This window comes from Aptenodytes forsteri, unplaced genomic scaffold (assembly GCF_000699145.1).
Source record: "Aptenodytes forsteri isolate BGI_AS27 unplaced genomic scaffold, ASM69914v1 Scaffold27, whole genome shotgun sequence".
Classification (NCBI taxonomy): Eukaryota; Metazoa; Chordata; class Aves; order Sphenisciformes; family Spheniscidae; genus Aptenodytes; species Aptenodytes forsteri.
This window is the reverse complement of record NW_008794407.1, coordinates 4,046,847-4,070,768: the sequence shown is the minus strand read 5'-3', so window position 1 is coordinate 4,070,768 and position 23,922 is coordinate 4,046,847. Positions and strand designations below refer to the sequence as shown.

The window sequence follows — 23,922 nt, the reverse complement described above, 5'->3', positions numbered from 1 at the left end:
GTACATCATCCACTGGGAAATGCATTAAGTTGTTTGAATGAGAAGATTTATAAGCAATAATAGAGATCACAAAGCTCCAGGGAAAAGAAAAGCTCCCTGGCAATACACGTTATGTAAAATCTGTTCAAGCAGTAAGAAGGCTCATTAAAAGTGTTGCAGAAATGAATATTTTTTCTGTGCCTCACAAACACATAAAAACATAAAGCCTTTTAAACACAGCCTTAAATAAAGTATATTTGGTTTTATGTTCCACAGAATTGTCATTGCATCCACCACTCTATTTAATACTTCCTAACTATTGGAAAGGCAAAAGGTAAGGCATATCTTTGAACAAATATAGCATCTAAAATAGTTAAGGTAGAAAAAATGTCCTAAGTTTCCTGTAAACTCAGAGACAAATAGATCCCTACACATCAGGTTTCAAGAATTGGCATCTTTTATTTTGAATGGAAGGTTTTGGATATTAAACTGACTGGAAGGCAGAACTGTATGTTGGGACATATATTTCTTGATCTGTATTAATATTTTTTTCAGAAATGGAAGATATAGAAAATGTTCAGGTTATATTCTATACATTTTAAGGGATTCTAATTGCAAAAAATAACATTGAAAACTACAAAACATCATTTCACATTTAATGAAAACTCATTATTTAACAAAGCAAAATAAAAAAATGTATTTTAACATTTATCATTTTTAACAGAAAGTACTAATCCTAGAACAAGTCTTGTAAAGTACAAACATCGGCTTTCTCTTTCCTTACATAGGATTCCTATACCACAGTTATGACTGTGACATTGCTTTTTTACTCCTTTTCAACAAGCATAATTTAAACCCTTTGCAAAAGAGCGGTAGCTATATGTTAGTAATACAGAACAAAAGTATAGATGATCTAAAATCAAGCCATCTTAGCATCATGAACTATTACAATAATACATGAGTACTGCACTAATAGAAATAACTTCATTGTTTATTTTTCTTCTCTTTTCTTTGTATGCCATGATTTTCAGTTAAATTTCTTTTCAATTTCCTTATTAGACGGAATGCTAAATGAGACTTACTGAGGCTTGTCACATTCAGAATTGAATTCAAAGGAAGTGCTAACCAAAACTGCATATATCAAGTGTATAACCCTTGGGACAGGCTGAGCCTCAGCTAAACTGCAGACTTTCTTTTGGTTAGTTTCCTTTTCTCCGTTACCATACCTGTGAATTTTGAATCTAACTGTATGACTACTTTACTTGACAACATGCTGGGAAGCACATCTGATTGATGCTTTTATTATTTGTTTTATTTAGACATATTCTTTATTGTATATATTTAAAAGATCTTTCTGGCTTTGGTAGATCAGTGTTCATTAGAGATGCATATGGAGTAAGGTATGCAGGATTTGTCCCCCTTAAAGGAACACTAAAAATCTATTTAAAACTTAGAAATAGAGGTTGTAAATATATCTGCTTAAATTAAAATACTGTGTTTTTTTCTGTACTCAGTCTAAATATAGCTGACTTTCTTTCAAAGAAATTACTAACAGAAGACCTACAGTTTTCCAAAATATCAAAAAGTCTAGGAGGAAGAATATGAAACATTACTGCATAACTTTATCAGTCTGATGGTTGCAGTTCTGAAATACATGGTAATAATAATCTCTGGAATAGGAAACATAGCTGAAAAATTCTGCTTGCAAAACACAGTAGTATGTCTCAGGAGTAGGCAAGAGGTTGTGAATTCAGCAGGAGAATAACCTGAAACCTTAAATACATTTTGCTTATCAATTAATTCAGTGCATCTTGTACAATACTGATTTCTTTTTCTTCATCACCACAAATTTCCTTTCTTTAGAGAGTCCAGTTATAAATGAACTATCTGTTTAATGTAAGCTGACAGACAATGCTCTGCATGGGAAGATTTTTGCTTTTCAATAATCAGCATCTCTCAGTTCTTGTTAGTTTTACCACTGATGGATCCACTTGGTTGATGGCTGACTAATTTCATAGTCATAAATTTATTTCTGTAATCTGATAGAAAATGTTCCATCTACTGATGACACTGTTATCAGCCTTGAGTTACATCAGAATTTTCTGTATAGTTTTCTTTCATTGATTCTCTCTGATCTTGTTTAGGATGAATAGATTCTGCATGTTTTGCTTTGTTTAGGATGAATAGATTCTGATTGCATCAAGATCATCACACTAGGCAGATGCTTCCACTGACATGTTTTGTACATCAAGTGCTAATGATTACAATTGGACAGTGTGTAGGAGATCTTTAGTTGTTGTGTGTAGAGTCTAATTTTACAAGGAAATGCTTTTCCTGATACCCCATTTGTAGATTTTGTTGTTTGATACATGTAGCTCAGTTCTTCAGGATAAAGCAGAATTTAAATACAAGTCATGGCTTAAAACATTTTTTATAAAGCTTGATTGTTGGGCTTGGTTGTCTCATGGCAGTATATCGACATAATGTGAAATTATTTATATGCATAACTAGTTTGGCCTCACTTTGTACAATGTCGTTGTATGAAAGTACACAGCCATGTTTAAATAGGAATGTTGTATGAAGATACTCCAGTTAGTTCTGAAAAAGTAAGTTCACATCCCAGAAGTAGACATTAACTCTGTTCTGTGCTAGTAAGGTGTCTACTATCCGGCCTTGTTAATATAATTCCTTAGCTAATTAAGTGCAAAGGTACCTGCTGTTCATTTTCTTTTGGAATTTATACTCCAATATGGTTCCCCAGTTCCACACAGTACATCCAGTTCCTATGATCCCCATACGTAACTGTCAACATCGTCTCACTCCCCACTGCCATGCACTGTAGCGCTGTCCCGTCCTCCTGTGGTGACTAGTCGAGGGCTATCTGCCTGCTGATTGACCACTTGGCTGCTCCCAAATGAGATGAGTAAAGCGGAATTTTCTCTGATTTTCTTTCAGCAGGTCTTTCTCCTCTATTCAACCAGTAATTGTTAAGAGGCTTGTAGAATCATAATGTCTTTGAGGCCTCTGCCCTTTTGATAGATTTGCCTGAAATTGGATAGGGGTTAAAAGTCACTGGAGACTATTGAATTAAAATGATTACAGAAGTTGTGTCCCCTCAGGAAACACAGATTTAAAACAAAACAAGAAAAGGACTTGATAACTGGTTTGGCTTAAGATTGCTGACATGTGATCAACGGCACCTTTGTAAATTAGATTTTGTTCATACCTTGTAAACTAGTTTCCTGTTCATTGTGTCGTTTATGTGATGATGATGAGTCCAGCAATGATCCAGTGTCCAGGGAGTATTAGGAAGCATTTCATTCCAGAAATTTTTCTACATTTAAATGTTACTTATTTAATAAGATATTTTTTTCATTATAATTAGAAAACTACCTTTTTCATATTTCACACTAGAACACTTACTACCTTTGTGACTATTCCCAATAGCTACTAGCTATAATATACTAAAGGTAAAATGTGTTGCAATTGAATAGTCCCAAGTATCACTTATTGATGAAGAGATGCTTAGGTCTTTTAGTAAGACCTTAAATCAGGCTAGAGGGACATGTAGAAAGTTGTCTTAAAGCCAGATTTGCACAGAACTCTAGTATTTCGTTCTTCAGAAGATATATTCCTGCATATAACTTTATTCCCTTTCTTCAAAAGTGAAATTACCATCCTGAAAATTTTATTTTATTCTCATTTTTCTCATTCCTGTGTTCCACAGATAGATAAGGTTTTTGTACTACCATATTCACTGTTTGTTTCCACAGGTGGTTCACAATTGATATGCTTTTCTAGAATTATAGTTTACATATTACCAACAATTTTTATCATATATGTGTTCCAGGATGTCTAAAGAAATGCAGATTATAATCATATTATTTGGGGTTTTTTATCCATCTGTAAGATTTAGGGAGGATCATTCTTCCTTCCTAGTGGTTAGACAAAGTTGGCTTCAGAAGCAGCTCTTTGTGTAAGTAGTAGGCAGGATGGCCCTGGTGTACATGATCAATCTACTGAAAGGCAATTAATGATATCTCATTAAAAGATAAAATGATTAACATATATGCACATGCCAGGGGAAATGTCAGGAAATTAGATATTTCTGGGTAACAAGGAAATACAGCAGCCTATATTAACGTATTTTATGTTCAAAACAGGTATTACTTAAAAATTAAATGTAGCTTCTTTTTAGTACTGTTGTGAAATTGAGTCAACATAATGAGATTTAAAGGGTGGACTTCCATGAGAAAATTTAAGGGTTGTTCAAAGAGACTTCCTTTTGCTGTGCTCTTAAAACACCTCTGGTTAAAACTGAGAGTTTTCTGCAAAACTGAATTCTTGCCCAACATACTAATCTCAGCTAACTTGAGACATAAAGATTAATCCAGAACATTTTAGTATATTATTAGGAAATCTTTAATAACAGGGTAACTTTGATGTAAAAAAGACATAGAAATAATTACTTGTAGCCTAGAAATTCTAGCTGTTAGTGCTGATCAGATGTAAACAATATTTCAGTATAGACTTTTAAAATTATGATGGTATCTACATAAATCAGGTTTTAGTTATTTGCGTAAGGAAAGAAAGGTAGCAAGATTTTCTTTTGTTAAGAATGTTGTTAGGACTGTGTTTAAGGTTGCTGTGAAAATCTGGTGATGCATTTCATGGGGTGTATATGTTTTAGAAGCTGTATTCTTTGTTAAAGAAAACAGCTATTAAAATTGGTTATAGTACATATTCGCATAATAGTCACACAGCATAATTCTGGTGCTAACGAGTATTTTGCTTCTCTCACATTCTTAAAGGTGGAGAATTTATTCAATTAATTGTGTTTATAAAGTGTGTGCTCAGGTTCCAAAGTGAATGACCAGTGAGTGACATTTCCTTTGTCAGTAGGGCTGGTGTTCAGTATACTGATTTTCTGCCTTTACAGAGAATCATCACAAGTAAATCTCCAGGCCCCCTGACCTTAATTGTTCTTTGTTTAGAAATGGCTAAAGTGTCACATCAGAAACTGAACGTGGGGCAGGTAAATATGAGCTAGAAAGCTTCCATTTCTGAAATTTTCAGAACATGAGTTTCCTTCTGACTATGACAGCCAGGAGCGCATGTAAAGGGGAAAAATGCTATTATATGCTTGTATTACCCAGTGAAGGTGTGTGACTTGAAAGTGTCTGGCCAAGAGACAACAGCTGTTAGTCTTAAACATAAGAGAAATATGGTGCTTTTTTGATTCTTCAGAAGAAGTATTTAGAACCACCTGCTTAGCAAGGCTGCTGCACAAGGACAACAGGCTGTTTAAAAAGCAGCTAGCATCAGTAATGTCCTGAGCAAATAGAGTGGTAAAAGGGACAAGCCTCAGTGATCTGAGTGATTTTCTAAAATTTCTTTTATGTTGTATCTTTCTAATGTGCTAGAATCAATCATTCACCTATGGTATGCTTAAAGAGATGGACATGTGAGATGAGGAATACATTACTTAAGAGACAATGATGTTCATTAAGTACCAAAGACAGTTAAGAGAGAAGAAATTAAGTGTATGTATCTTTGAGTGCATGCTTCCAGAGACTCAAAAATATTGTGTAAAGTTATTTGTTTAATGGTTTTCTTATTCTATTTGTTTGTGAGAAGATTGGTATGTTCTCATATTTGCACAATATTTGAAGTTAAAGCTACCAAATTGTTTCATTTATCACTGAAATCTGACATAAGTTGTTTAACGGCATTTGATCGCATAGGAAGTCTCATGATATTCTGTTTCCTGAGCAGAATAAGTGTGATTCCCATAATCAGATTTTTACTGTAAAAATTAAAGGAAGTAATTTCAAGACTATTTAAGTATCTGATTTTAAAACTCTCCTTTAACAAGAATTCATGACAATAAAGCTTGATCACAGAATTGTTTATGGAATTCAAGTATAAGGGGAAGATGGGAGGGGCAAAAATATATTTATGTCAAAGTCTGACTAAATATTTGTAGAAAATCTGTGTCCTGTGAGCTTTAATGACAGCTATGTGCATCAACTTTACTCCTAACAGTAGGATGGAACCTAGCAGTGTTTATTATTTTGCTTAATTGGGTATTGTCTATGAGGATTTCTATGTACAAGGTAGATTATTAATTACATATATCATACATATCAAAATAATTTTGAAATACTCTAGATAGAAAAAAAAAGATTTTTTTTCTATAAGGGTTCTGAATGAGGCAGTAATGGTTTTGGGAATGAGGGAGGTTGTTTGTTTTGTTTGTTTACAGAGTGGAGAATTGGGAGCAGGACCACTCCATTTTAAGGGTTGTTCTTCAGAACTGCCTTCATTTTCATGTCCTTTATGAACCTAAACCCCAATGGGAGCACAATCCTAGCTGTGCTAATGCCAGGGAAAAACAAACAAACAAACAAACAAACAAACAACAAAAACAAACATAGTCCAAATGGAGTGTATCTCTTTCGCAGGTGTTGCTATTGCTCTCTGCTGACCCAAGCTGCCTGACGTAGCTGTGGTCCCCCTGTAAATGGCATAGAATATGCTCAACACAGCACAGCTCTAGAGACTGCTACAGATCACGCCCAACCATTAAGTTGCTCATTAGTAATGATTGTGGAGTGTATATGTTGCTTTTCCCATGCCATTTGCATAGAAAATGTGTATTTGGGTATTCAATACCTGCAGGAAAGTACTGAATCTGGAAATCCAGGAAACCCAGTTTTCTTTCTGTTTCTGCTTTTACCCATGAGTGGCATAAACTTCACACTTTTTACAAGAAGTCAGAATACTTTTGATCTCTGAGGATTAGTCAGAAAGTTCTCAGGTACTTTTATTTACTGTCTGTAAAGGCAAAGTTGCATGGAATATAAATTAAACTCATCACTGATTATAATCTTAATCACAAACATAACTCCCGGTTTGCACTGAGATGTAAAAAGCAGGGGCATGGGGATGCACAAGTCTTCTTCCAGTCAAAGGAGTCTATTGCATCTAAGAAGAATGTTTTTTTTCTGAATTGACCCAAGAGTGTTATGTTCTCCAGAGTTTCAAGGCAAGCAAAATGTCTGAGTTTTGAAGATTGTTTTAGTGTCGTACTTGCAAATAAGAAATAACCTCACTTACACTTCAAATATTTTTAGAAAGTGCAAAAGTGGTTTTTTTTTTGGCAGGGAAGAAGAGTAAACCAAACACACATCGTAAAAATGTCTTCCTTAGTTTAGCTGTATGAAAGGGATGTTGTCGTCAAAAAGAATATTCAGAACAAAGACAGTAGATATAAAATTGACTGAGCTTCTGGAATCGTAAAAGTTACTGTATTCATTATTATATTAAAAATAAGCATAGTAAAGAAAGATGTAACAAATGTCCAAGACATACTGTGAGAAATGAACTTCTAAAAAACTGCAATCTCAAAAGAGAAATACAGAATAATCTATTATATGTAATGCAAACAAGCATCTCTGTGAATGAAGAATAACTTTGTAATAGAAAGCCACCAAGCAAGATTGAGCACAGTCCGCAGTTGAAGCTGCACTTTGGTTTTATCAGAGATGGCTGGCAAAAAACCGCGAGACGTAACTTCATGAATGCCAGGAACATAGATTCATGTGGGACCTTTGACCCAAGTTGCTAAGGGCCTTGTCTCGTCAAGTTTTGAAAGGTCCTTTTTCAGGTCCTTTTCTGCAAAGCTGCTTTACAGGCGGTTGGCCCTGAGTGTGTACTGGTGAATGACATTATTCCTCCCCCGGTGCCATCATTGAACGCTGTGAGGTTCCTATTTGTAGAGGTTCCTATTGTTCAGAAAAGCCCATTTCTCCAGCCTGTCCAGGTCCCTTTGAACAGCAGCCCTGCCCTCCAGCATACTGACCACTTTTTCCCAAGTTGGTATTGTCCACTCGCTTGCTGCGAGTACATGCAACCCATCATTCAAGTCATTAATTAAGACATTAAATAGTTTTGGCCACAGTTTTGATTCCTGAACAACTACTGTTAATTGACTACCAGTTGAATTTTGTCCTCATAATCATCAGACTTTGAGCCTGGATCACTGTCCATTTGTTCTCCATATCTTATCAATGTGGCTCATGACTATTTAGCTAGTTGTAGGTTCAAGCAAACTTTCTTCACATAGCACTTTGATATACATTTAGGATATGGTGGTATTTTGCGTTAAGGCAATCAGTTGCTGTGTTTATCAATTTGCTAGTAGATGGACAAAGGCATCTGTGTTCTAGCTGTGCTGTATGAATGAATGAATGCGTCTGTTGGTTCATCACCAAGCAGTATTTATCCTCATGTTCCTAAAACTATACCTTGGATAAACAAATAACAACTCGGCCAAGTATTTACTTATTTCTCTATTAGTTCAGTATTATGCCTCTTCTCCCTTCCTTTGTTAAGTAAGGTAATTCCTACTGTTCAAGAGGACATTATAACCTAGAAAAGTAAGTCAAAATTATCAACAAAATAAATTAATGAATAAAATAAAGTGAATAACATGCTTGTTGAGTTGCATTAAATACTGTCATACTTTTTCTGAGAGATTCAGATAGAGAAATTGCTTTTCTGAGAGTAAAACACAGCATTATAGGTTGCCTGTAGGCTAATTGAAATGAGAAGTTAGTTGTTCTACAGATCAATAAAATGTTTCTGTACTATAATGACAGATAAGCCATATAGTTTATTGAAAGAAAGATGAAGATCACCTATATGTATTTGAACAATGTTACAATTAGCATAGATTAAAGTCCTGCAAAGAGGTATGACTATCCTATACAGTACATTAACTGGAAAAGAGTACTAATTTACTCATTTCATGAGCTAACTGAATGCATCTGAGTGAATGCTAATAAGTAACATAATGTTAATGGATGTTAATGAATATTAATAAGTAACATTCGAGACTGCACCTCAAATACTGTGTTCAGTTTTGGGCCCCTCACTACAAGAAGGATGTCGAGGTGCTGGAGCATGTCCAGAGAAGGGCAACGAAGCTGGTGAAGGGTCTGGAGCACAAGTCTTATGAGGAGCAGCTGAGGGAACTGGGGTTGTTTAGCCTGCAGAAGAGGAGGCTGAGGGGAGACCTCATCGCTCTCTACAACTACCTGAAAGGAGGTTGTAGCGAGGTGGGTGTCGGTCTCTTCTCCCAAGTAACTAGCAATAGGATGAGAGGAAATGGCCTCAAGTTGTGCAGGGGAGGTTTAGATTGGATGTGAGGAAAAATTTCTTCACCGAAAGGGTTGTCAAGCATTGGGACAGGGTGCCCAGGGAAGTGGTTGGGTCACCATCCCTGGAGGTATTTAAAAGACGTGTAGATATGGCACTTAGAGACATGGTTTAGTGGTGGACTTGGCAGGGGTAAGTTAATGGTTGGACTCAATGATCTTCAAGGTCTTTTCCAACCTAAACGATTCTATGATTCTATGATAAAAATTGAGAACCATATCAACCTCTACAGAATCTTGATACATAAGCCACCGGGCAGCTCCTCTAGAACAATTCAGAGCATCCCCAAGACTGTTTGAAATTTCTGCTTTACAACAGCTCCTGGAAGGCTGCGATGCTGGGAGCATAGGAACAATCTGCTCAACTAGGGAAGATTTGGTGAAACAGTTTTGATGCAGGCTGGTACCTGATCCTCAGGGCTCCTAACTTCCCAAACAATTTTTAGAGGGTTGAGACAGTGTTGTGGTTTAACCCCAGCCAGCAACTAAACACCACACAGCTGCACACTCACTCCCCCCACAATATGGGGAGAGAATCGGAAGGGTAAAAATGAGAAAACTCGTGGGTTGAGCTAAAGACAGTTTAATAGGGAAAGCAAAAGCCGCGCACGCAAGCCAAGCAAAACAAGGAATTCATTCACTACTTCCCATGGGCAGGCAGGTGTTCAGCCATCTCCAGGAGAGCAGGGCTCCATCACGCCTAACGGTGACTTGGGAAGACAAACGCCATCACTCTGAACGTCCCCCCCTTCCTTCTTCTTCATCCAGCTTTACATGCTGAGCATGCCATCATATGGTATGGAATATCCCTTTGGTCAGTTTGGGTCAGCTGTCCCAGCCGTGTCCCCTCCCAACTTCTTGTGCACCCCCAGCCTACTCGCTGGTGGGGTGGGGTGAGAAGCAGAAAAGGCCTTGACTCTGTGTAAGCACTGCTCAGCAGTAACTAAAACATCCCTGTGTTATCAACACTGTTTCCAGCACAAATCCAAAACACAGCCTCATACTAGCTTCTATGAAGAAAATTAACTCTATCCCAGCCAAAACCGTCACATTCTAAAAGCTAAAACATCAGTGTGTTATCAACATTATTCTTATCCCACACAGTACTATACCAGCTATTAGGAAGAAGATTAAGTCTCCCAGCCAAAACCAGCACAGACAGACTCATAGCTTACAATAAAGAATCATAAATTCACGGTATATGCATCCCACATTATTTTTAATGTCCTATCAAAATTTATTCAATGCCGAAGGAAATGTTCAATTGAGCCTTTAGTTGGTTCCTCTGCTTTCCAGTAATAAAGTTTACAACAATTTAGTGTTTAGTAAGAACATTTCCAATTTCCACTCGTAGTCTAAATAAATGTCTATAATATATTTTATCTAACCTTCATGTTGCTGAATTTTTTCCTCTTATGTGTTTGTTGTTTTCAGATAGTATTGTTTGTAATTATCTGTTTGCCTCATGTGTGTATGAGACATCTTCAGGCTGTCTCTGAAGCAGTGGTTAAATACTCGTTGGGAGACATTTCTCATCTTTTGATCGAAGAGTTTTTATTTTTTAACAGTTTTCTTTTCATTCCATCCATTTTTTTGAAACATTTCGATTCTACAGATACTGACAGATAATTAATGAGTGATTTCAAATATTTGTTTTGCTTGATTTTTTAGTATTTCAGAATGCTTGAAGCTGGTATTAGTAAAATGATTTTCTGAAACAGATGGCTGACACTTGGGGTGTGATTATAAAGCAGAGTGTAGTGTCATGTGGATATGTTTGAACTAGCTTGACTATTTGGAAGTCTCTAATTAGTTCACCCTGTCATATGGGTTATAACACTTCCAGTTCCTGAAGTGGCTTGATTATATAACATATTCTTTATGGCCTCTGCATAACATATTCTTTATGGCCTCAACCTTTTCCTTTTTGGAATGCATTAGTCAGAGCAAAAGTGTCAAAAGTTGATATTTCACATTTATTTTAACAATAAGTAAATTCCAAAATTAATCTCATACTATCACTATAATTTTATGTATGAAATAAAGCAACCAGCAACATGAAAGTGTCAGTTGACATCATCTGTAAGCATGAAGCATTGCAAAAGGACGCATGGCAGAGCATTTATTTGGAAATTTGTGAAGACGGCTTTTATATGCATATCAACAAATTGCATCAAAGAATTAACTATGCGTTTTAATTGAATCAACTACTAAGCAATTTTCCTGTTACATCAGCATTGAAATTTTATTTTTTATATAGTAAATTATACTTTTTCTCTTGTTCTGCTGGACATTTCTTGTTTCCCTTGAGATTTCCCTAACGCATGGTAACTTACTTTTTGTTTTCCTAGGAAACCTCTCGTTCCTTTTGGACTAACAAAGTTTAGTGCACTTGTCCATCCTTCTCACGCTACTATTTGTTTATTAGTATTATGGGCTAGTATTACAAAAACAATTCAAGACTATAAATAGGTTTAGGAACCATTGTGCAAGGTATTAGACAAATTTATTAAAAAATCTTCTATTTTCTAACAGATGTCTAAAGTTAGTTAGTTGTATTTTAGTGATAACATCCATTCCCTCTGCAATTGCAACTTCTGTAGATTCATAATTTTCTTCAATCCATCCAACGAATAGTGGTTTTTTTGCCATAATGCAGGTTTAATCTCTCAATTTAAATTTTGCCTTTCTCTTTCTACATGCTTACCGAGGGCACCTCTGCAGTCACGCTAGCTGGTTCAAATTCAGCAAACTGTAACATCTTAGCTTTGATATGTAGTGTCTTCTGATCCACTGTCTGCACCTCAGTGTTGCACTATTGCATTCTCTATTGCAGAGGAATGCCTAAGAGGAACGTAGAAGAAACTCTGTAGAGTTTCAGAATAGATGTAATAACAGAAGTTGTTATTTTGCTCTCTTTTCTGTGTTGGTGGTTGGTCTGTGATGTAAACTGTGCAGACTGTTGGGGAAGGATTTGGATGGGGGGTTGTTTGGGGTGGGGTTTGGTATGTGCACACCTTTTATTGAATGTGTATTCTCCTTTTCACTGCTGGTAGATTTCAGCATCCCTGCTGTGTTACAACACTAGCATTATTGGAGAAAATTTCTTTGAGCTGTCTTTCTGGCCTAGTTTCAGACGGAAATTGAGATTTATGTAATCACATTGTGTCTGTCTGCCACTTTTTTCTCCTTGTGGCACCTTCCTGTCCCCCAGGCAACTTTGTACCTGTTAGGAGATTTAATCCAAAAGGATAGAGACAATTAAGAAAATTATTTAAAAAAAAAAGTTCATTTTCTAATGATTAACCTAATAGGTTATAAAAACACTGAAAGGAGGTCGTAGTTGTTATGGTTGCTTTTTATGGGCACAATTGTGTAATACTTTTATATACCCATTATGTTCATTTTCCTTTACTGTGGGTACCAATTAAAATTTGTGTGCAAAGGGTTTTGTGCTGCAACAAAAACACTACAAAGCGGTAATGGTAAAATATTAAAATTTATTAAATTTTTCTGTAGAAAAAAATGTTGATTAAATGTTGTAAAATATGTTTTGAGTCAGTGTTGCAAAATATTGATACAATGTTGCAAAACTGATCAGATTTCAGAAAAACAAATTATAAATCTAACATACAAAGATTTTCCAGTTCAAAAGTCTCATTTGACTACTCATTTGATGGTAAGTTGGTGAAAATAAATATATTTTGGTTAAAGAAAAGGTAAACTTTTAAAAATACTGGTGTGAAGTAAGCTTCAGAGTTTATTTCTGTGTTATGTGACGAACAGCAAAAATAACTGTGAAAACCAAAATCCTGCATTAGGTAATTTGGACTTTGAGTAGGGAATGAAGGCATTCCAAGTAAAATACAATTCCCTTTTGAATCCTTTCGAGGAATCTAAATAAGCTCCTGGGTTTATTTGTCAGTTTTGCTTATGAAATACTCTTCCATTTACTCAGAAGTGTATCAAACACATAACGGTTCTCTAATTTAGTTTGGCTAGAAAATGTCCAAGCTATTGTGGTTTTTTTTTTCCCCCTCAGAACATTATCAGCTGTATGTTCCTGAATCAGCTCAAGTTGGATCAGCAGTTGGCAAAATCAAAGCAAATGACGCAGACACTGGTTCAAATGCAGACATGAAGTACACAATTATAAATGGTGATGGCTCTGGGGTGTTCTCCATATCTACTGACAAAGAAACAAGGGAAGGAATTCTTTCCCTGAAGAAGGTAAGCAACAGACTTTGAAAGTTCCCTGTGTATGTAATTAAAATATAATGATGAATGTTGAATAAGCAGACACCATGATGAAAATATTTTACTGTGTAAACCTATTGAACCATGAACTTCAGCAGTGTAAGCTTCTCCGCATTGCTTCCTGAGACACTTTAAATCTTTGCAGGAAATGCAGGGAGAAAGAAATTCAAGGAAAGAAACAGTTATTTAAATCTTCTGTGTTTTTTGAATGGTCATATCTAATATTTATAATAAACTAAAACTTACTGAATTTTTGATTAAGATAGTTTAATTTTTCTAAATGATGGTTTTGTACATTACATTTCTTTGAAAGAAGTAAAATTTGGTTGAAAGTTGTCCTGTTGTCCCCAAACTGCATGAATTTTGACAGAGAAAGTTTATCTGTGGCAATGAATGTGTAATTCAGTTTTCATAGACTTATTTTTTTATTTACTTGCCAGCTGACATCTAAAGGGTCAAGTATTGTGCACTGTGTAATGTAAATACCGACTTGCTTATAAAAACTCAAAATGTAACTGGTCAAGCCATCACGCAGTTATAATTTATATGAATTTCCTATATTTATCCCAGTCTAATTAAACTGTTAATTGTAAAGTGTTCTTGCCATTTAACTTAATTCTTAACTGAATTCCATGCACAAATCTAATTCCATAGATAATTTCATCTCTGTATTAAGTCCTCTGAACTGAGTTCATAGTGAATGTTTCCCGAAGTGTCTGCCAACTTATGCTAATATTTTAGGGCTAGATTTAAATTTACTCATATAATAACCCAGAGAGATGGGTTGTTATATTTAAGTAATATTTTTTTAAAAAAACTTTCCAACAAAGGGAAATATTTTTTTTATTTCCATTTTCACTTGGACTAACAGATATCAATTAGCAATTCTCACGTGGATTTGTTGTTATTGAGTCTTGTAGGCATCAATTATATCCATACAGCCTAAAAAATAAAAGTGAATTTGTATTCATATTTGGCAATATGTATTCTGGGCCTGATTAACAGTAGGAGGAATGAAAACCAGAGAAAATGTGGGAAAAGAGAATAAATAAAAACTATCATAAAGAATGTTATTTTTTTGCATCTGAATAGATACGTACGTGTGTACATTTTTTTTTAACATCTTAAAAAAGATTTTGTAACTGAAGGAAATGTTGTTTTTATAATTCATAATGATTTTAAAAGGTTTCCTATCTCTCCCAGTATCTTAAAAAAGGTTTAATTCAGTGTCTTTTATAAAGGTTGTGTAATACCCACCTCTTCCAGCTACATAAAAGTAAACTGGTTTTTTTATACCATTGAACTTATTTCCTGGTGGCCTTGATGTAGCTAATGCCATAATCTGTTATTTCTTCTTCAAAATGAGCATTTTTCTCTGTTTAAAAGTTCACCATGTTTATTGTTCATTAAATACAACATTTATGCATATTGAGAACATGAAGCAGAAAGGAAGAATTTGCAACAAAATGGAAGAGTTCATACATAAAAAGTGTAAAATCACATTTCTTACTGGTTTTGGCAGACAAAATAGCTTCAGAGAAATTTTCACTGTTTTAGAATATGACAAAGGCATATGTTGTCTGTTCTTATACATACACGACAGTGATTTGAGTAATTTTCCCATCAAGACAAGGGGTACATTTTGCTTAGGTAATGTTATATTTCAGTTGAGCAGAAATTCAGCACTTAAAGCTACATAAGTTGGTGTGGAATACCTCCATTCTTTCCTCAGAGAAGTTATAATATCCCCTTATACAGTACAAAAAGGTAATCTCTTTTTTTTAATTGTTTTTTTACTCAGATCTTGTATGCAGTTTAATAGGTATTTTATATACTGTATGCTGTAATTACTTTTAATTTAGATTGGGTTTGAAGCTGAATTAGTTTGATAGCCTTCCCAAAACAGATAATCTCCACTAAGAACAGAATCGGTTTTGTTTCTTATATAAGATGCCAGTACCTTCTATAACAGTAGAATAGAATGATTTGTCCTCTAATACTTCTCTGGAAGAATGTCTAGTAGGCACATCAGAAAAGCCAGAAGTAGATGTATTATTGTGTCTGAAGATCTGAATTACTCCTCAAACCTTTTGAAACTTCATTTATTTGAGGTTCTGATGCAAAAACCAATTTCTCAGCGCCTCCACGCTAGGCAGTTCAACAGGCATGCAAAGTCTGTGGGTGTTGGAAGGAATCTTTTCTAGTCTCATTCTGGGCTGACCCAAAATGTCCGGTATTTTCATTATCTCCCCTATTGACAAGCCCTGTGGAGCCACCCTTCAGTCTCAAAGATCCTGCCACAAAAGGTTGATTGCAAACTGTCATGAAGGATTTCCCCTTTGCCTCATGCAATTCCTTGTTTGAGCGGGAGACTAGAGGAAACCAAAACAAAATAGCACAGTGAAAGCCATTACTCTCTGGATCCTTCAGAGACTGACTGGTCAGCATGTTCACCCCTGTTGTGGCTTTCGGAGAGCTATGCTAGAACTTTCCTGACCTCATGTCTGAAAGTATCATTCAGGCTTCCCAGAAAAAAATCGTCTGAACAGCCTATGTCTCTTCCATTTTGTATGAGACTGGAAATGTTCAGGAAGAGGCTATTTACTTCTCATAAAATTCTGCTATTCCTTTTGGGAGTCTGATATTAGAAACACAAACTGCAGTATAATGAACAGCAGTATTTTCCAGTTAGGCCTGTGATTGGTCACTTGAGCTACATTTAGCATTTTCAGTTTTGCATGAAAATCAGAATAACCAATGAATACATACTGAAGATGTGTGGGTAATGGTCATGGAAAGACATTGTGCTTTGGGAAAATAAGAAACATGAACAAAAATTCTTTTTAGATCCATCTAAAATTTAAATGTTTTGTTTTCTTTCCAGGAAAGAGCTCTTCAGTGTTCAGACAATTTTAAGTAAATCTAGAAATGATCATCTAGATTTCTAGAGAGACAGGATAGTGCTGCCTCTCTTACCTTATAGCTACAGCTAGTGACTGAGATAGGCAACTGATATTCAAGGCCTGCCTGTGAGTTAAATGAGGGAGAGTTTAAACTTCGGTTTTACACATTACAAGTGAATGTCTTTACAAGTAATTTATTTGAGTATTTGCTTCTCTTGGAGAGAGCAAGGGGTCAGAAAGGACAGAGCCACATCTTTCTGTTTGGCTATTTGAAGTTAAATGAGTCCTATTGTGAATCTGATGAGTTAGTTAAAATATTTCCTTTGTAAATATAAATTATTTTGCATTATCATTTTTATGCCCAAACTCTTGCTGAATTAGACTAGCTTAGGTATTTTAAGCTAAATGTTATGATTAATAAATTATATTTTTAAAAAAGGGAATAAAAACCTCCTACTGGTAAACAGCTCAGATTACCTGAAATAATGGATGAGTCTTTGAGCAAATTTCTTAGCACAGCATTAGTCAGGGTATAAATGGGGGCCCAATTTGTTCTTCAAATGTAAGATAAATGTCAATTGTAACACACACACAGTGGTTAAGCAGAAGCCTAACAAAATACAGTTCTGTGGATTCAAATTGCAACCAAATTTCAGTTTTTTAATATTTTATCAAAAGGAAAAGGAAAAGTGATGTAACAACTGGACTTGTGAGTTGTTCAAAGATGTGGAATATCACAGGGCATGCTTTGCTTGTAAATTTCCTTACTTCTTCTCAGGAAAGTACAAGGAAAATAAAAAAAAATTGTTACTAATTGTGACCCCTAGTAATAATAATCCTTAGTACAGTATGTGTCTTTTCTGTCTAAAATACCTCAATGTTGAAAACAGTCTTGTTTTTAAACCTCTGTGAATCACAGTGCAGGAGAGTAAGCTCTTTTTCTCTTATGTCCCAGTATCTGATTCTTTAATTCAGAGACGTTACGGGAGGAAGAAGAAGAAGAAAGAAAACGAAAGTAAAAAACTGCTTTGGCTATGGTTGAAATGTTTTTCTGATTATCTGAATGGTTTATTCTTGTATTTCTAGACAAAAAAAAAAAAGTGTTGGTATTGTCTGATTGAATAACTACACAAAAGAAAGAAAATAAGACTTTAGAGTTTGTGTTATTCCTCGTGTGTTTTCTGGGATAAATTAATCTTCCTATGCAACCTAATCCAGTCATTGTCAGTATAAACGTAAGTTAATTTTCCAAAAAGGCATCATAGTTACAATTTGCAATCCTATTGTAAACTTGTTTAATCTTAGAATGTATATGCTGCAGAGCAATGCAAATTACTATTTAATATTTCCCTGCTCATAACAGAATGACATTATAAATTAATAAACATCTGAGTTAGAATTTAATAAACTTATATTTCTTTATGAATTGATTTAATTGAGTAGTATACTTAGCTCTTTTTTTTATAATAATAGATTTATCAGGCTATGGTAAATTTCCATGCCCTTAGAATTTTTATTTTTTACATTCAGTAAAGGGAGACAGAGAAAGCAAAATACAAAAAAGTCTCATGCTATTGGAGTTAAGAGAATGAATTAATTGTCCTTCAGTACACAGAGGAGAAATCAAAGAAATATACAGCATATATAAATCCTGACCAACTATTTTTCTTATACATCATCAGTCAAATTTACTGTAGATTTTATCTACAAAATACACAGTGACATTGACAAATCACACATTGAGTTCCTCATATTTCTTGCCTTAAGTACTACTTTTCTACTCTTTGGGGCCATAGGAAATACCAGTTTAGCCTTGGTTGAAGGCTTGAATACTTGTACTGAGTTCTGTTCAGGCAGGCTGCCAGGTCCACACAGGACCATACCGGTCGTAGGGGAATTCTGCCATGCCATAATGTCATAATAATTTCAATTCTAAAAAAAAAATCCACGCGGATGCAACTTCTTTTAGTGTTATGCCTGTGTTCTGAGACTGTTGGAAACTTAGTGGTAGTATATATATATCTGTACAAACTACCTGCTTTGCTCAGTATGATAATAAATATTAATCTACCTGTCCTTCTTTATAAATTGACAGAAGCCAGAAATTTGTAACCTAGTAAGTATTGAGGTCTCTATTATCAAGAATGAGTGCTTTTGCTCAACACAGAAGCACATTTAAAACTATCAATCTGAATTTTGAAATCTCTCTTATGACCTCCTGGAACTGAGCTGGTATTTTTTAAAGCCTTTTCAGTAATTAGAACTAACAGACAATGTATAGAAAAAATAACTTCTCACGTGAAATTCTTGATGGGCTGTCTATGAAAAGTAGTCAGTTACTTTAGTGGGACTGAAGAAACCAACTCAAAATAGTTGTGGTCCTGTCAACATGGCTTCCAGTAAAAATATTTCTTAATTCTACATCTGCTAATGGAACGTCATTACTTGCGTACTTTTAAGTTAACTATCCTTTTAGTCCCCTCTACTACATAACTATCTGACACTGGAAGAGTTGAGAGTTGGGTGTGTCATGTTTACCTTATATCTTGCACAAGACAGTGTAATAGCATGCTAAGGTAGGGTCAAAATAAATATATCAAGGCAGTAAAATTAGTTCACAATAATCTGAAAACCAGCTGAACTAGGGAGATTAAATTTTCACATATGTAAATAGCAAGCTAGAAATGGGACTCCTAAGAAAGAAAGTATCCATGCTGTGTGATATATGAGTCAGACCCCCAGCTGCTTCCTTCCTAGTAGAGAGGTAGGATTCCTAGTAGGAACCTATTGATTTAAATAACAGGGCAATGCTAAATTGGCAGTGGTGCTTCTGGTGGATGGTACAGCTGGTGATGTGCCTTCTGTTGGGTTTTACTGGAACATTAGGCCCTGTAGAAGGCATATCCCCAGCTGCAGACTTTCTTCCCGTTTATGATGGCATAATCCATGTGCAGCACAGCAGTATATGCTGAGACAGGCTGAAGAATTGTCTCTCTCGTTGTTGCTGGAATTGAAAAGAAAATGGTCTAGAATATAGGGGTGGGCTCCTTCTGTTTAGAAAAGCACACAAGCACATGTTTAGGCTATTCTTACACAGTTAAGTTCCCGGCTCTTATGATAACTGAGTGTTTTCCTGCAAGGAGTTGCTTTTTTCAGTTGAGAATTTAAAAGAAGAGATGTCCAAAAGAATTTTGGTATCCCTATCACTATTAAACTTGTTAATTAAAGATATGAAGTTAATTTAATTTAGGATACATCAGTCTCTACCTTTTTCAGTATTTAGCATTGACCAATAAAAATTGAAAGGTGATAAAATCCAGAGTTTACATTATCATGGAAGAAGAATCTGAGGCTCATTCTAAACCCTGAGTTTTTCCAAAACTGGTACCTTGCCCACAATTCTGTTGTAGAGATAACCTGAATCCATCCTGCTTCATGTATATCCTTCTACTTACAGGGTATGGCAGTTGCTGCCAGAATATCAGAGAGTATCGTCCCTTTCCAGTAACATGAAGAAATGTGGTTTAAGTTAAATGGAAAAGATGTAGTTAGCTTGCTAGCAGGCTAAACTGAAGCACAGAATGGCATTGATAAATCTTTTTTTCTGCCAACAGCCACTCAACTATGAAAAAAAGAAATCATATACACTTAATATAGAAGGAGCAAATACTCACCTTGATTTCCGCTTTTCGCACTTGGGACCATTCAAAGATGTAACAATGTTGAAGATCATTGTTGGTGATGTGGATGAACCTCCGCTCTTCACTATGCCTTCCTATGTCATGGAAGTTTATGAAAATGCGAAGATCGGGACAGCTGTTGGCACAGTAACGGCACAAGATCCTGACACTGCCAACAGTTTAGTGAGGTATAGTAAGTCCAAATTATACAGGATTGAATTCCAAGACCTAAAGGGTTAATGAGATCTGGGATGTACGAAACTAGGTCTCTTATTTTAGTACCTAAAGGGAAACATAGGTCAGAAGAGTGTTATGATCAGTCTGTATGGATTAGATTTAATAATGTAATCTTCAACCTTTTGTTAGTTTGCACTAAAATTGCCATCTAGCCATTGGTCTGAACAAAGGTCTGTGTGCACCAGTTCCTGTAACAGCACCTCTCCAAACTGCCCACTGAACAAGGCCAGTGTATGTTACCACATCATGTAAAACGGTGCACTTCACTGACCTGCTGCCAATCAGTATCCTGCCACTAGTTATAAATCTGTTCAGGATCATAATGCTGTTTTTACCCTGCCGTGCAGGTATTTTGCGGGCCCTCTGCACACTTGCCACACTGTAGTTGTCCCAGGTGCTTGTGCAAGACAGCAACTGGTTTAGGTACGCCTTTCCTCACAGACTTGCAGTATAATTTTTGCAAAATTGTGTTTGAGGAGGAAGCCATGATTTTGTAATACGCTTCAGTTTTAGTGGGGTATCAAAAGAATAGAATGGGTGTAATAATGCACCCCACTGGTGTTGCTAGGGATATGTCACGCTATATCAAATTGTGAGGTCTAGGGCAAAGAGAAGTGCTGAGAAGCAAGCACTTGCAGCATCAGATAGATACATCATTTGAAAACTAAATGAATATGTAACATACTAGGAAGGAAAGATTTTGATAGTCTTTTTAATGAAATTCATTCTGAAAGAAAATGTTCTCATTAAAAAGAAAAAGGGGAAAAAAAAAAAAAAAAGAAAAGAAGATTTCTGTGTTGCTGCTCTGGCCAGAATACTTCTTCTAATAACAGAACTGGCTTGGAAATAGGTCATGGTCTGAACTAAGGAACTGAAATCAAGCTGGAAATACCCCCACAGCAAGCTTGAAAAAGCATTGATGCCAAAAATATACATATGGATGTTAATTTGACTTCTTCTAAATTTAAGAGCATTTGGATTTAACCTTGAACGCTCTGGAATTGGGGTTTGAATTCATTACTGGTTTAGAGTAAAGTTTTCATTTTCATGTTTTCAGTTATAATAGGATCCAGTAACATTTTTTACTGGCTTCATTTGTGGGATGAGTTACTTTCTAAACTGAAATGCAGTGTGAGAATTTTGTGGAACAATACATGAACGTTTGTCTTGAAGGTGGTAGTGGATTTAAAAGGTTTCAGAAAAAAATTCCTTGTGAAAATGTATTTGATGCTATTCCTTTTTATGACTTAATGGTATAGCCTTTATGGAAATCATATGAGTATATACTTGGAAAGCAGTTTTTCTTAAGCTAATTGGGCATTTTTAGTCTTCTGACTGAGTTGAAATCTGCTGGGTATGTGTAATAGTCTTGGTAAGATGAAACAATTTTTGCTGAACAATGAAAGCATCAGGGTTTTATGGTTCTCTTGTGCTAATAGTCTAAGATTCAAAATGTTTAGTGTCAGACAATCAATATATGCAATTTCTTAGTGGCAAGTTATTGCCTTTGAAAAATTGACACTATGGTATTTGTGTCTAAACCATAACATAAATAAGAAAATTTGGCTAAAAATAACTGCCAAGTGCCTGTAGCTTTAATACTATAATTCTGAAACAACAGCTAACATAGTGAGACAGATGAGCCATCATGGTAGTCTGGGAGTAGGAATGGCAAGTGCAGATTTAACTAGTTCCTCCATAATTCAACCATCTGTGGCTCCTAAGAGTTTTTTCTAGAAAGGGGTAAGACAACTGTGGTAAAAGGGAAACAGCAGCAGTTTGTACAGAGGCTGGGAAAGCCAGAAATAGATTTTCTTGGTGAAACAGGCAATAATTTGGAGATAGAGGGATTGGAAGGAAAAATATTTCCAAATATTTTGCTTTTTGTATTGGCCTTTTTTTTTCCCAAACAGGAATTTGTAACCAGTCATTGAGGCCAGAATATTAAATATTCATATTATTCCAATAAGTGAGAAGAGAAATTGTCCTTACTTTTGTCTATCCTATTTTTTCCCCCCATTGACATTTATTTCTGCATTGTTCCTTCCATCTCTCTCTGTTTCAATGGGGAAAAAAAAAAAGTGCTAGCAAAACACACCGAATCGTGAAGCTCTGAAAGGAGCCAGCCCTCAGTTACATGTTGGAGGGATTCGTCAAGGGCAGTAGCAGCGCAGATATCCTTGATGTATCATTACATTGTGACTGGGTCCACTCTCTAGCCAGGCTTTATCCATCTCGGTGGAACTGACAGTGAATGTCGTTTGTGAGCATGCGGGCTTTTTATGAAGACGCTAATCCTCTAAGGACTGGACTAACACTGTGCATGGGACTCTGAAGAGGTACCAGGCTGGGTTGGTGTGCCCTCAGGTTCTCCTTGAGCCTCCTCCTGCAGGAGGAAAAAGGGTGCTCTGGGAACAGGTAACTTTAACCCCGCTTCCCTCACCTCATTTCACACACAAACACTGATGCGGTGCAGAAGGGCTTGGTGTTGTTTCAAGATTTGGCCGTGGCTTTGGGAAACTACGGGTTGGAAGTGGCGCACGACCTGAGAAGAGGGCCAGGCTGGCCGGGCTAAGCTGCTGCTCCACCAGAGGCAGGGTCCTGCCCCACCCTCCACTCACAGCAGCGAGCAAAGGAGCGGCTCGGAGGAGGATGTTTTTCTCAGAAGCATGCACACAGTGCATTTATGTCCTTCTACGACAGCGTTGGTGGGTAAGGGAAGAGCAACCGACGTCATCTACCTGGACTTGTGCAAAGCATTTGACACTGTCCTGCACAACATCCTTGTCTCTAAATTGGAGAGACATGGATTTGACGGATGGACCACTTAGTGGATAAGGAATTGGCTGGATGGTCGCACTCAAAAGAGTTGTGGTCAATAGCTCGAAGTCCAAGTGGAGACCAGTGACGAGTGGCATTCCTCAGGGGTCGGTATTGGGACCGGCACTGTTTAACATCTTTGTCAGCGACATGGACAGCGGGATTGAGTGCACCCTCAGCAAGTTTGCTGGTGACACCAAGCTGTATGGTGCGGTTGACATGCTGGAGGGAAGGGATGCCATCCAGAGGGACATTGACAGGCACTTTGAGAGGTGCGCTCATGTGAACGTCATGAAGTTCAACAAGGCCAAGTGCAGGGTCCTGCAAATGGGTTGGGACAATCCCAAATACAAATACAGGCTGGGCGGAAAATGGATTGAGAGCAGCCCTGAGGAAAAGGACTTGGGGGTGTTGGTTGATGAGAAGCTGGCATGAGCTGGCAAGTGCACTTGCAGCCCAGAAAGCCAACCGTATCCTGGGTTGCATCAAAAGAAGTGTGACCAGCAGGTCGAGAGAGGTGATTCTGCCCCTCTACTCTGCTCTCATGAGACCCCACCTGGAGTACTACGTTCAGCTCTGGGGTCCCCAGAGAAGGACATGGACCTGTTGGAGCTAGGCCAGAGGAGGGCCACAAAGATGGTCATAGGGCTGGAGCACCTCCCCTATGAGGACAGGCTGAGAGAGTTTGGGTTGTTCAGCCTGGAAAAGAAGGCTCTAGAGGGAGACCTTATTGCGGCCTTCCAGTACCTGAAGGGGGCCTACAAGAAAGCTGGAGAGGGACTTTTTCCAAGGGCATTTAGTGATAGGACAAGGGGTAATGGCTTT

General features: G+C 36.6%; 1 protein-coding gene across 2 annotated transcripts in view; it reads left to right on the top strand.

Moving 5' to 3' along the window:
- CDH18 (cadherin 18) overlaps positions 1-23,922 on the top strand; it is a 220,464-nt gene that overhangs the window by 149,440 nt on the left and 47,102 nt on the right. For both annotated transcript variants that reach the window (XM_009288064.2, XM_019474256.1), the window contains exons 5-6: positions 13,243-13,430; positions 19,975-20,228. In XM_009288064.2, the coding sequence (XP_009286339.1) occupies positions 13,243-13,430; positions 19,975-20,228 (442 nt within the window). The remainder of the gene's footprint in view (positions 1-13,242; positions 13,431-19,974; positions 20,229-23,922) is intronic.